The sequence below is a fragment of the Echiichthys vipera genome (assembly GCF_963691815.1).
Source record: "Echiichthys vipera genome assembly, chromosome: X".
NCBI classification, from domain to species: domain Eukaryota; kingdom Metazoa; phylum Chordata; class Actinopteri; order Perciformes; family Trachinidae; genus Echiichthys; species Echiichthys vipera.
Genome location: NC_139825.1, coordinates 45,765,193 through 45,779,964, shown reverse-complemented (window position 1 = coordinate 45,779,964; position 14,772 = coordinate 45,765,193). Strand labels below are relative to the sequence as shown.

General features: G+C 41.1%; 1 protein-coding gene across 1 annotated transcript in view; it reads right to left on the bottom strand.

Moving 5' to 3' along the window:
• grip2b (glutamate receptor interacting protein 2b) overlaps positions 1 to 10,715 on the bottom strand; it is a gene marked incomplete at both ends in the record, with an annotated part of 243,580 nt that extends 232,865 nt beyond the window's left edge. The window contains one exon of the mRNA XM_083939969.1: positions 10,559 to 10,715. Coding sequence (XP_083796095.1) covers positions 10,559 to 10,715 — 157 coding nt within the window. The remainder of the gene's footprint in view (positions 1 to 10,558) is intronic.
• Between the last annotated feature and the right edge of the window lie 4,057 nt (positions 10,716 to 14,772).

Genomic DNA, 14,772 nt, shown 5'->3' with positions numbered 1-14,772 from the left:
TTCCTAATTTTTGCAATATTACGCAGGTGAAAATATGCAGTCCTTGTTGTTAGTTTTATGTGAGAATCGAAGGACTTATCCTGATCAAAAATAACACCCAGATTCCTTACTGTGGTGCTGGAGGACAACACAACATCATCCAGAGTAACAATGTCTGTAGCTATTGAGTTTCGGAGGCCTTTGGGGCCAAGTACAATAACTTCAGTTTTATCTGAGTTTAACATCAGAAAATTTCAGGTCATCCAGCTTTTTATTTCCTTAATGCACATTTGAAGTTTATCAAACTGATGGGTTTCTTCTGGTTTGATCTACATATATAATTGTGTATCATCAGCATAACAATGAAAATGTATGGAGTGCTTCCTTATAATATTTCCTAAGGGAAGCATATATAAGGTGAAAAGAATCGGTCCAAGGACAGAACCCTGTGGGACTCCATGACTAACTTTAGTGTGCATGGAGGATTTGTCATTAACATGTACAAACTGAGATCTATCTGATAAATATGACTTAAACCAGCTCAGTGCGGTTCCTTTAATGCCAATTAAATGCTCCAGTCTCTGCAGCAGGATGTGATGGTCAATAGTGTCGAAGGCAGCACTAAGATCTAGTCAAACAAGTACAGAGACAAGTCCTTTGTCTGAAGCTATTAGAAGGTTGTTAGTAATTTTCACCAGCGCTGTCTCAGTGCTATGATTTGCTCTAAATCTGGACTGGAAATCCTCAAATATCTCATTATTATGTAAAAACTCACACAACTGATTGGCGACTAATTTCTCGAGGATCTTAGAGAGAAAAGGAAGGTTAGATATAGGTCTATAGTTGGCTAGTACCTCAGGATCAAGACTGGGCTTTTTAAGAAGAGGTTTAATTACAGCTACTTTAAAAGACTGTGGTACATAACCTGCTGATAAAGACATGTTAATCATATCTAATACAGGAGTGCTAATTAAAGGTAACACTTATTTAAGTAACCTAGTTGGAATAGAGTCTAGGAGACAAGTAGAAGGTTTTGATGCTGAAATAGTAGAGGTTAATTTGTTAAGGTCGACTGTAGAAAAGCAGTCCAAGAATATATCAGGTTGTACAGTTTGTAAGGTTCCTGGGTTTGATGAAAAATTGGTGCCAAGCGAGTTGATTTTGTCTCGAATAGTTATAATTTTGTCATTAAAGAAGGTCATGAAGTCGTTACTACTGAGGGTTATAGGAATACATGGCTCAATAGAGCTGTGGCTCTCTGTCAGCCTGGCTACAGTGCTGAAAAGAAATCTAGGATTGTTCTTATTCTCCTCTATTAAAGATGAGTAATATGCTGCTCTGGCATTACGGAGGGCCTTCCTATAGGTTTTAAGACTTTCTTGCCAAACTAAGTGAGATTCCTCCAGTTCAGTGGTGTGCCATTTACTTTCCAACTTTCGCGATATTTGTTTTAATTCACGGGTTTGTGAGTTATACCACGGAGCTAACTTCCTCTGTTTTATCGTCTTCTTTTTTAAAGGAGCAACAGAGTCGAGTGTTGTTCTTAGAGAGCCTGCAACACTGTCAACAATGTGATCAATTTCAGAGAAACTAACGTTAGTGCAGGAGTCTTGAATATTAGGATGAGGCATTAAAGTAAATGCAGATGGAATCGCTTCCTTAAATTTAGTTACAGCACTATCAGATAAACATCTAGTGTAGACACTTTTACCCAGAGGTGAGTAGTCCTGCAATATGAATTCAAAAGTTGTTAAATAATGGTCTGATAAAATAGGATTCTGTGGAAAGACTATTAAGTCATTAATTTCCACACCACAAACCAAAACAAGGTCGAGGGTGTGATTAAAACAGTGAGTAGGTCTATGTATACTCTGACTAAAACCAATCGAATCTAATAGAGGGATAAACGCGATACTGAGACTATTATTACCGCTGTCCACATGAATATTAAAATCACCTACAATTATTACTTTGTCAGATTTAAGGACTAAATTTGACAGAAACTCTGAGAATTCAGACAGAAATTCAGAGTACGGACCAGGAGCACGGTACACTATAACAAATATAATTGGCTGCACAGTTTTCCAGGTTGAATGTGAAAGACTTAGAACAAGACTTTCAAATGAATTATAATTTAGTTTAGGTTTAGGGTTTATTAATAGGCCTGAGTCATAAATAGCTGCAACGCCTCCTCCTCGACCACTGCCTCGAGAAATATGAGTATTAATATGACTGGGAGGAGTGGATTCATTTAGGCTAACATATTCTTCGGGACGCAGCCAGGTTTCGGTCAGACAGAGTAAATCAATATGGTTGTCTGATATCAGATCGTTTACTAATACAGCTTTAGATGACAGAGATCTGATGTTTAAAAGTCCACATTTTATTTTCTGATATTGTTGCATAGTCACAGATTTTGCGTTGATTTGTATCAAGTTTTTCTTTATAGCTCCTCTTCTGTTCATTTTTGATCTGTTTAATTTAAATGATCGTGGGGCAGACAGTGTTTGTATACTAAACTGAGCTGGAAAATGCTCCACAGGGAGCGCAGAGAGGTGTGTAAGACTGCCACTCTGCTTCCTGGGCATCTGCGATAAGGGCAGCGCAGAGAGGTGTATTAAACTGCCCACGCCATTACCTGCCGTGTTTGATGCTTTCCCTTTTCTGTGATCTGTTTATTCTGTTTCCTGGCATAGTCTATTATCTCCCCTCTCTGTTGCGCATTTGATGCTTATGTAGCCCGTTAGCTAGTGGTGGATATTGTTCAGGCTCTTCAGCCTTTGTGAGCAGCTTTCAACAGGCAGATTCAATTTATTTTCTCCATCTGCTGTGCTTTTGAGTTCTGACATTTTTCCAGTGGACTGGTCTTTCAACCACTTCAGATGTTGTAAACAAGTCAGTAAACTAATTTATCTTGTCCATGGTAGCTGTGATAGCGCATCCATCCCAAAACTCCCCAACCAGGTCTGTTATTCTTAACAAATGTTCATGAATATGGACTACCAAATGACAGTTGTTTGCTGCCCATGTGACTGTTGGTGCAGGAAAACACACCAGTTAAACCCAAACAGGCATTTGTCTTGTGGCAAATACTAATTTATATACCATTGTAAGATGGCTTCTGCTGTGTGTAAGAGCTATTTATACAAGACAAGTAATTAGCATATTTAATTTTTTTTTTTTTAATGCAAATACTTGCTCCAAATACATAACATTGACATCCTTTCACCACCACAAACACTTTTTTGGACGGAGCACAAACTACAGAAAAAGATAAATACTGAAAGTGTTATGCAGGAGATCAAGTGTGATGATTGGTGGCAGCACTAAGAGGAGACATTCAACTTCAACTCTAATACAGTAGGTTCATATAAAATGCATCAAAGTCAGGTTTCTCTTTAACCCTCTAAACATTTACCAAACCAATCAAACTTTGGCTGGAACACACTTATAGTTTGTTTTTTTGTATTAGGTTTGAAAATTGTCCATTTCTAAAATCAAACCGTCACAAATTAGCCAATGGGAGCATCCATATTTAACATTTACTCTCTCTACTGTTTTTGTTATGCTGCAAAATATCTCAGAGGCTAAATGAAAAAGGTCACAACATGTAGGTTAAGTGCACCTAGGACATGACTTAACTCTAAAATATACTTTATACTTTTTAGGGTTTGTTTATCTACAGCTCCAGTAAAGGTGAAGCTTTGACTGTTGTAGCAGCTTTTGGCTTTCAGCTGATGCTAATTTCTCACCTCGATAGCACATCTAGTTTGCATTATCTGTCAGCCGCTGCAGTATTCAGCTGGAGTTTCACTGTGGAACTGACAATTTCGGTGCGTGAGGCCTAATTATAAGATGCAGATTTTATATAAAAATTGGCCCGCATGGAAATAATGCAGGAGCTTAGCAGCTTTGAGGTATATTTAGGTTCCAGAAAGCACATGCACAAACCAAATCTGACATGCTTTGACAATATCGGTGGCTTCAGGGTTGGCTTTTACTCTTACAGTCGCTCACAAACACGCACCTGATCCTTCTTAAGAATTATAATCGGTTGTGCAATCTGGGGTAAAGTGTACGACTGGTAAAACAAAGCATTTTTGCATTTCATTACGCTGTGTTACACTACTAGTTATTGCAAACTAAATCTTGTTTTATGATTATTAAGAAGAAGAAGAATAATTCCTTTATTTGTCCCACAATGGGGAAATTCAATTTTCACTCTATTTTTTTTCATTTTACACACACACAGGCCCGAAATACACACACATGCACAAACAGGAACTATATACATGCAACTAATGGAGAGATGTTAGAGCGAGGGGGCTGCCAATGACCGGCGCCCCGAGCAGTTGGGGGTTCAGTGCCTTGCTCAACAGCACCTCTGCAGTGCCCAGGAGATGAACTGGCACCTCTCCAGCCACCAGTCCACACTCCATTCATGGTTCACACAGGCACTCGAACAAACGACCCTCCGGTTCCCAGCCAAGTCACCTATGGACTGAGCTACTGCCGCCTTATTGAGTCAAATTACCTTGTGGGGACCTAGGGTAAGGCCACTCTAACCAGAGGTTTAAGTCCTGTCTGAATGCACAATGTCAGTAAAAATTGATTTTGAACTTCTATAAATCAGTCTGGAAAGAATACCTCAAGTAAAACTAATCATGTCTGAATACGACCTGGAAAACATATATCGATATTCCATCAAATCCTGTTAATAAATTGTTTCCAGATATTTTTGAGCATAGAGACGCTAAAAGAAACCCTGTTGTTAGATAATTGATTTTGTTCTTTAGTTTCGTGTTTACTTAGTTTTCTGATATCAGGAAGCTATGTAGCACCACATGGAGACAGGGAGGAGGTGTAGTGCGTAAAATGAGTAACCCCTCGCACTCTTGGTAGAATACACAGATTTCTTATTCCCGTGCAAATTGGCCATTAATACTGCAAATGTCCTGAGGTAAAATGATTTTACCTCACGTCCCCACGTTAAACTAATCCCGTCCGACTTGAACACTGGCTTTTAAGCAGTTTGCCAGAAATGTGAAATGTGTCTACTGGGCTGATGAACTGAATTTAGCACAAGGTGACAGTTGGTAGTTTTATTGGTATTAATTTGTGTCAAAGAGCCGTTTTATCAAGATAAATCATCATTTGGGACGTATTTGATGATCCAGCCTAGTCTGAGAAAAAAAAGTTAATATTTCTTCCTCTGTTACACTCTATCTAGTACTTCCACCTCATTTTTCCCCACTTACAGTCAACACACACACACACACACACACACACACACACACACACACACACACACATTGTTCAGAGACAATGGAAAAAATGCTCCATGCTTTTCTTCTCTTACTGTAAATGCCTATCACCATCCGTCAGTTAACAAGGAACATTGTAATATAATGTCGGAAGTTCAATATTTCGGTTGTTAAATATTTTTCTGTTCATGCTGTTAGAAATTCTTCCAAAACAATAGCCCACCTTTGGACACCACAACTGTTCACTAGAATCATAATTCACAAATGCATTTTCCAAAACCGGTTGCAGTGAGAGAAACAGAATTTGAGTCGACCTAAAGGTGGTCTGAGTTGCAGTTGAACTGTGGTACAATTTGTGTGCAGTTGATCTGTACTCTAACAGCAGGACAAGAGTTTCAGTGGCACTATAAGCCAGGAAGTGGGGAACATAAAATGCCTCCATCATGTCTGAGTAGAGGATAACTTTCATGGCCAACTTGATGACCCTTCGTATTTTTTTTAGGAGAAGAGCAATGGAAGAGGTGTGTTTGTTTTTCCTCTTCTCTGCAGCCTGCTGCCATGGCTTTGATTACCTGTTCACAGTGCTGGTTTTTTTTTTCAGCAAATGTCAAAATGGTTGCCGATGTGATATCCTGGCGACATTGATAAACAGCTGAGTCTAAACAGCTGCCTTACATCATTCAGTGGGAACAAGGCACATTGGACTCTGGTTTGGACTTAAAGGTGCCATGTTTTGCTAATTGTGAGGTTCATACTCGTATTCTGGACTTCTGATAGAACATGTTTACATGCCTTGGAAGACACTGAACCCCAAACTGCTCCCCTGTGCATGGGTGTGTAAATGTGGTGTGAATGGCTAGGTTAGATGGTAAGGAGATGTCCACTGCCATCAGTGTGAATGTCTGTGTGGATGGGTGAATGTGACAAGTAGTGTGAACGGCGCTATATAAGTACAAGTCCATTTGTTTCCTTATCTTCCACCTTTATGGTTAAGATCGGTTTAAGTTAAGGTTACTAAAGCTGCTTGGATAGTCCCAGTCAGCAACATTTGCTTTCACTCAGCGCAGTTCACAGTTTGTGGACTTTCTGGACTTCTGATAGAACATGTTTACAAACTTAAATAAAAAAAAGAAAAACACATTATTTTGCTCATACTATCTGTCTGAATATGCCTGTTTTCAACCTGTCTGAAATGCTCCGTTTTAGTGCCTAACCCCCTTCCGAAAAGCCCAATCTGCTCTGATTGGTCAGTGTTTACAGTTCTTCCCCAGACAGCATCTACTGTGTGTAATCACCGACATCAGGTCAGAGGTAAGATGCTTCTCTGGTTGATATCAAGCATTAAGATGAGATACTACAGACTGGCAGATCAATCCATTGGTCTAAGCCTTCTGGATTCATACCATACTAAACATTAATGCTCTCCTGTTGCTGATGCTCTAGATAAAAGCATTCAGTAAATGGTGTATGTCATGTGAGAAGAAAAACATCTATTGTGCTGGAGCAGGATATTGGGATGTTTGCCTTGATATACTCGTGTTCCCTCTGGTTTTCAAAGTGACCTTTCTCCGCCTGCTGTGCAATGTTTGCCTTTCTGATGGTTGTTTGATGCTGTTTGAAGTCTGGCTGCTGCATTTTCTGCTGCGTGATTATAAAGATTGTTTGATGAAATGATATATGGGAGAGGGAGAGGAAACACTCACACTTCCCTCTCACACATGTACGTTTACTGCTGTATACACCCTTTTCTCTATACATTTACTACCACATTGCCGCTCTCGCTCTCTTCATAGAGCTGTTTGTGTACGATCAAAGCAAGTTAAAAAATAAACTTCACAAAAAAATTGAACATTCTGAAATACTTTCCAAGGTCTTTGAAGAACATGAGGTACCTTACAAACTGTAGCATCAACAGTACGCAGCTCAGTGCTAATTAAATGCTAGCACTAACTAATTAAGCCAAGGGAACAGCAATGCTGCAAACACTGGCAAACAGACAAGAAAACAGTGTCACAGGAAAACTGTGAGCCAAACTTTTCCGTCCCTGCAGGAGAAATTGTCTTGGAGATGTCAGCAGTGCCAGTTTCCTCCAGTCTCCTATGAATTATAAATGTGCAAGTCTTATGCATTAGTATATTTCAGGCCAACAATGCTAAAGATGCCAAACAAGTCTGATGTTCATATATGGTGCAGGAGTTAAGGATGGCGGATATGAGTTTGTTTGCCTTCAAAAGGTTTTTACTCCATAACGAATTTTTGCATTAGATGACATTACAATTTAGATTTCACCGCATAGAAAAGGGAAGCAATAACATCCCCAGAACAGAGTCCAATGGGCAGGAACACAGGTTGTGGGCGATAAGATGTCGTAAAAATGTCGTCCTATTCGAAGGTGAAACTAAATATGAGCACATCTTTGTAACACTTTAGTTCATGTGGGTCGGTAAAGTAATATAAGCAATTGGAAAAACAACGGCAGTGAATGTCACCTGAGTAGCATAAGAACTTTGTTTCCTACATAAAGCACTTGCTAAAGCAAAGTAGTTGCATTTGATTGTCATTTAATGGTGATACAATGAAGTTGTAAGATGAACGCCCCAATCATCCAGTGAGAAGTATGAACAACAGTGGGTGAATGCACAAACATTAGAGTACCGTTGTGAATTACAGACGGGGACAAAAGATGGTTTGTATTTGTTTTGCGGAACTAAACTACTTGGTAAAAGTTTAAGTAACACATCTGTTTGTTTACGTTTAGACAGAAAAAGTCCTTGGTTAGAGCTGGGGAAAGATAATGGATTGGGTTAAAATGAGTCACATCACGCACTGACATAACTATATCACAGACTCAGTGTTAAAGTGGCTCGTCCTCCATTCGAGAGATCAGTGATTCGATTCCCAGCTCCCCCGGTCCACTTGTCAAAGTGTCCTTGGGGAAGACACTGAACCCCAAATTGCTCCCCTGTGCATGGGTGTGTAAATGTGGTTTGAATGGTCACATTGGTTAGATGGTATGTCGATGTCCACTGCCATCAGTGTTAATGTCTGTGTGGATGGGCAAATGTGACAAGTAGTGTGAAAGGCGCTATACAAGTACAAGTCCATTTGTTTCCTTATCTTCCACCTTTATGGTTAAGATCGGTTTAAGTTAAGGCGACTAAAGCTGCCTGGATAGTCCCAGTCAGCAACATTTGTTTTCACTCAGCACAGTTCATTTATTGATAAGAGAAGACACGGGCGCGTTCACAGGAATCTTGTGCACGCCCATTGACAAGCACTCGATTAGAGAGCGCGGAGCGGCGCAGAGGAGCCCGGTGGTAGAAGGCGAGGGGCGTGAGAGTTGTAAACATTTGAAATTTTAGTCAACTAGGGATCGACCGATATGGATTTTTACGAAACGATGCAGATACCGTTTTTTTTTCATCAGCCTTAGCCTTTGACCTATAGGAATTGCCGATTATCTCTTTTTGCTCCCTCAATTTACATCATAAAAATTACACAATGATGATAACGACAGTGCAACTATAAAAAACAATTTTAACCTATCAACAAGAATAAAGTGTAAAAGAAGAATAAGTGTCAGAGGAGCCGACCGATGTATCGGTCTATCATTAGAGTCAACTCGATCTGCCAGACTTTCCGACTTCAGATTTAAGGTAGGGAAAGTCATTTAAACCTGAACACGGCTGTCAGTTTTTTATTCACGTTAGGGAGGTCAGTTGCAAAACGCATGGATTGACGACGACATGATCATCTAATAAAACCAACACTTAATAGGAAGCAGCTCAATTAAATAAACAGTTCAACTGCAAACTCAAAAAGTGCATTTTCCAATTGTTTCATGCACACAGAACATACGTTCCCTATGTTCACACATGCATACTCTCTCTCTCACACACACACACACACACACACTCAAAATAAATAAAAATAAACATGTGAAAATACTTTCTGAAAGGTTCACAGACATGCATATATCCATTCTTGTTCAAATAGGAACATACATAAAAACTAGATTTGTATAAATTGCTTACTACACTGCTGTAGCCTATAGGACAATACACCATGACGCCACAACCATAATATTCGTTCTTCCGGGTGGCAAACGCCGAAGCGTTCTACGATGGCACCACTAGTAAACAAGCCCTTCCGTGTCATTTGACCAGAGTAAATGGCTTAAATTACTGGGTGATCTGCAGATCTGCTGTGCCGAAGTGGAAGTAGAATTTATTTACACACTTCTAAGAATATACAAATTAAATTTTTAATAGTTGTACATGGGTAAAAGTCAAATTAGTGTGAGAATTTGACGTTGATGAGAGAAAGCTGTATGAACATTGGTGCTGGTTTACATGAAAAATGACTTTAACACTTAACGATATATTTTGGAGCTGTTAAAGCATGTAATTTTATTGTGACGGACGTAAGTATGGTCCCGGATGTTTTGACAACATTGATGTTAATGTGGACGACCAGCAGCTCCAAGTGTTTACGGCTATCAGGGTGTCCGACTGGGGCCCATAGGAGCACACGGCTAATTCACCGGTCATCTTTTAGACGACTCATGTAAACACAAGGCTAAATAAGGCCTTTAACACGATATATGGTTACAAATATAAGAAATTTGACTATAGTTTAACACCATTAAATTAACTCTAAACATTACACCATCATTTATATTTGTAGGTTAAACAGAAAGTTTTGATAGAATTTAGCTAAAAACTGTCAGAGATCGGTTCTCTGTGAGAAAATGTCTCCACAAACACGATAATGGAGGTTTGGTCCCAGTCTGCCCCGTTAGAAGAAGCTACTCCAGGCAGTCTGTCGGTTTTCTCTGTAGCACTCGTACTTTGAACGACGTCCACTCGCTTTAACCTCCTCACCCACAGGTCCCGCAGGAACATTTACTATTCTCTGAAGAAAATCGATAAAACCCTACATCTTTTGCTCTCTATCAGGCGGCTCAACCCAAAATACAACACATTTTTGTTTTTAACTGTGTAACACTGTTTAAAGCAGCAGCTGGGCAGCTTCAGGTCAGTGGATGCTGCTTGCGTACTGCCACCCGGAAGTGTCTTAATGTCTGTTGTTTACAAACACTCTGAAATGCCCTTTAAGACATCCATGTATATCCTGAAAACACCATATAGAAACATTCAGAAACACATACTCCCTCTTAATTTTCGACTGAAGCAATGCATGTCTTTAAAAACACACTCATGTGCACTCAGAGGACCACACCCATTCACTACTGTCATATCACACACACAAACACAAGCACACACACAACCACATGCGGTGATGTGATCTCTCACCACTGATGCAGAGGCTGAAACGGCAGAGTTCGTCACACAGGGTGTCCGGGCTCTCCAGTTCCCCTGGTCCTCCCCCTCTTCCTCCTCCTCCTTCTCTCCTCTTCTTCCGTGGTGACATCCTCTTCACCATCTTCATCACTCGCTCCACTTTGTCCATCCTGGATGATGTGATGGCTGATCAAGGCAGACCTCTTTTTTTCTCCTTTTCTTATCCCCCCCTTCTTTTCTCTTTCTTCCTTCTCACTCTTTAGTGTCTTCTTTGTCTCCCACTTCCTCTTCTTTTCTAACTCTGTCTTTTCTTGGCTTTTTGGGAAGCCTGATAACTTTCGCCAGTCTGCCTCACTCGTCTTCCCCGCACAGTGATTCCCTTGATTTCCCCCCAAATCCCTCCTCCTCTTCCTCCTCACCCTTCTCTCTTCTTCCTTTCCTCCTTCTGGTCTTCTTCTTCACCTCCAATGCCCCCCCTCCCCTTGACAATGCAGCAGTTACTTGCTCAGGTTTCGTCCCACACCTCTATATCTTATTGTTCTTCTCTTCTTTTTCCTTCGCTTCTGAACGAAGCAACGAGAGAAGTGAGACACTGAGGGAAAAGAGAGGAGAGGGGGAGGCAGCACATTTACTTCTCCCCTCCGTTTACTCTCTCTCTCTCTCTATGCACCCTCACTCGCCACCTCCCACATCAAGCCTTCAAAACTCTCAGCTGGTACTTCCAGAGGAAAAAAGGGGGAGAAATAAATAAAGCGACATTTAAAAAAAAGGCTCAGCATGGTGCTATTTTTTTTGTCCATATGCAGTTATATGTTCCATTATTTCTCTCTCTCTCTCTCTCTCTCTCTCTCTCTCTCTCTCTCTCTCTCTCTCTCTCTCTCAAATGCACTTTCATTCTGTCAGTCAGCGCACACATGCATGCACGCAAACATGTCTGCACAATCACATGCACACACACACACACACACACACACGCAGTTTGTCTCCTTCCACAGCAGCAAACACAGCTAACTTCTTCGATCAATCCATGTCTTCCTCTAATACTGCTTTCCAGCATTTCTTCGTTCCTCCCTACTGTTCATCTCTCCATCCCTCACTTTCCACTCCACCTGTTTCCTAGACCCTTAATGCGATCCTTACGCCTCTTCTCTCTTCACCTCCTCTATCTCATCTGACCCTCTTAGTTCCTCTTTCAACACCCTTTTCTTTCTCCCGTTTACCATTTCTACTTCATCTATTCCTCCATCCCTCCGCATTTGCTCTCTAATCTCTGGTTTGTGTCTCTCCATAATGAGCTCATCATCTCCTCTGAAGGAGAGGCCACACACACACACAGGCACACACACACACACACACTTTGTTTAAGTGTGGGTAGGCAGGACAACACACACTGTGGACACTTCTGCTTAGCTCTCTTTCTCACATACAAGTCATACATAAAAGTTTACCCTCTATTATACACACTCAGTCTTTTGTGCTTGCTCGCTCGCTCGCGCACTCATACACACACTCATGCACACACACTGCAGAGCTGGGGGTGTGAACCCTGGTAGCTGTAATGAAAACTCAGTCGTAGGGTTTAGGACATGCCTGTTAATCAAGCTAAGGTCCCGCATTGAAGTTTCCACTCTTCTTAAAGTGACACCTGACAAAATTGATTGCTGGCAGGAAATTACATTGACCCCTTGAAGATTATTGAGGTTAGTGAGTGTCTTGAGGCAACTGCTTCTGAAAGTGTAGCACTTTAGAGTACATTGTCATCCGTAGGGATTCAGCATTAATCAAAGTACATCAAGCTAAAATAGTTTATATATATATATATTTCTATTTATGGCATAGCTTTCTCCTCAGATTAGGCAAATAAAGCAATGATAAAAACCAAAAAAACCCCACTAGCACTCGATCAAAGGCCTGGCCCGACGATAGTGGTGGGAAATAACGACCAGGGTCAGGGTCATGGTCAGGGTTGGGCTCGGGCTCAGGAAGAGAATCAAAACTCTACACCAACTTCTGTCCTTCGTTTAAAGTCCTGTGTTTTGGGAACAATCCACCACCCCAACCTGCCTTTCTAAGCAGAAATTAGCTTTAATATGTGGAATACACACAAAATAAACATGTGGAATACACACTAATGATTTTGTATTACTTGTAGCTATACTGTATGTACCACTAATGAATAACAACAGCAACAAGTATTACAAAGTCTAAACTGGTAATTGCATTAACCCTCATATGACACGACCCTAGCACAATTTACCAAGGATTGACAAGTTAAGATAATAAGATACACTTTATTATCTTTAGAGGAAATTTTGTCTTGGACTCCAATACCATAACCTAAAGCTGCTATACATTAAATAAGTAACAATACAAATATAGACAATGCATACATATAGGCCACATATATCAAACAGCATGCAGGTAAGTGCAATTCACACACACACACACACTCTCCCCGCCCACTGTATTACACCATCTGACCATGGTCAGTAGTACTATTGCACAATTTGTTTGGCCCTGGGGGCATTTAGGACTGAGGTGGGGACAAATTAGTTCCTAAAGCAGTTCAGCCTGCATGTGGGCACTCTTTTACCTGATGGTAGAAGCTGGTACTGTGTTAAGAACATGTTTCTGATCAGATAATATCAATATATTCTCAGCTATCTGAGCCAGACTGCTCATAGATGGACTGCATGCTTAGCATAGCTTTTCAGACCTCCCCATCACCTCCATAGCAGAATGAATCAGGCAACCAATTTTTTTATTTCAGCTGGACAGGAAGGTTACCGTACCAAGCCGACATCCCTGAGTCTGTGCAAGAAGTACAGTCTTTGCTTGAGACACAGGTAATAAACATGAACCTGCCAATGGCAAAGTTTATCAAGATACCTGTAGGAGATGACTTGGTTGATTTCCCCCCCTGGATACACAGTGGAGTATGGTCCCCTATTGATTTTGGACCCAGCACCATTTATTTTTTACGTTTAAAGCAGTGGCGGCTGCTGGTCTTTCAGGGAGGGGAAGCTCATTTATTCGGCATACATTGCAAATGTGTTTGTTTATTTACATGTAAATTCTACCCTTCGTTCCTTTTCAAGAAAATGATCTGTGACATTGTCGTACCTACTAGGCGTCTTTTCCAGGGACTTTACCAGTGTCCTTCCAATAGCCAGAAGAGCTAGGCTGCTTAAATGGCATTGGCCCAGCTGGAGCTGCTGCGCCAGGCTACTGTGAAGTGGGACCGCCTGTGAGTGTGAGTGATCATGACGGGGGGAGAAGCTCCACAACTGCTGCTGCTCGCTGGGGAAAGAAACTGCAGAGTGACACAACAGACCCGCCAAACACAACGGTAGTGGTTTTTAACAAAGACAAAGTCTCTGAGGGATCGGTAACAGCTGGATGTTTATTCTTCAAGATCGCTGATTCACTCGTTTAGCTGTCAATCAAAAAAGGAGTCTGCCTCAGACAGCTCATACAATCATCATGCAGAAGCTGAGCGTCCGGGCCAGCTCACTGTCCCATAGACCCCCAGAGACTCTGACCGTCCGATGGGCGGGACAAAGCCCAGCATTTATCCAATGAGCGTCTAGTTTCACCGCAGTGGAACAACCTGCTCTAAGCTTCCCCATTGAGGTCAGTAGAAGCTGAGCGTCCGACTCTTTTGAACAAAAGACGAAGGCTTTCTAGCGCATATTTAGTCAATGAACACACAGCAGAACATATTGCACCACTTTTTTTAGGGGAAGCTGAGCTCGTCACATCACTTAACAAAATTCTGTATTTCAGAAAAAGTAGGATGAGGGGACAGTGCTGCAGGCTCAGGATGGCAGCGTCGTCAGAGAACTTAAAAATACAATTTTCTGGGTGGCTACTGATACAATCATTTGTGTAAAAACAAAGGTACAGGTAAGGTGTGTCTTTGGTTAGTTAGGTTTGCGTTTAACTGTGTCACTCAGCACTTGTTTGATATATCCACAAACCAACCTCAACAATTTCCTGAGAAGAAAAGGAGTGAAACTGAACTCAAAGCTTGGAAAGGAGGTCAGCTGCAGACAGTCAGACATCCTTAGCAGCACTGGAGGACTGTCCTCAGCTCACAGTATAACAATTTCAAAGTATTATAGACTCTGCAGGAGTCAGAAAGACAGAAATAGATTCTTTCCAGTTTTTTGGCTTTGTCAGCGGATTCCAAGACCTAAAACCAGTTGTTTCTTTCTGACTATTGC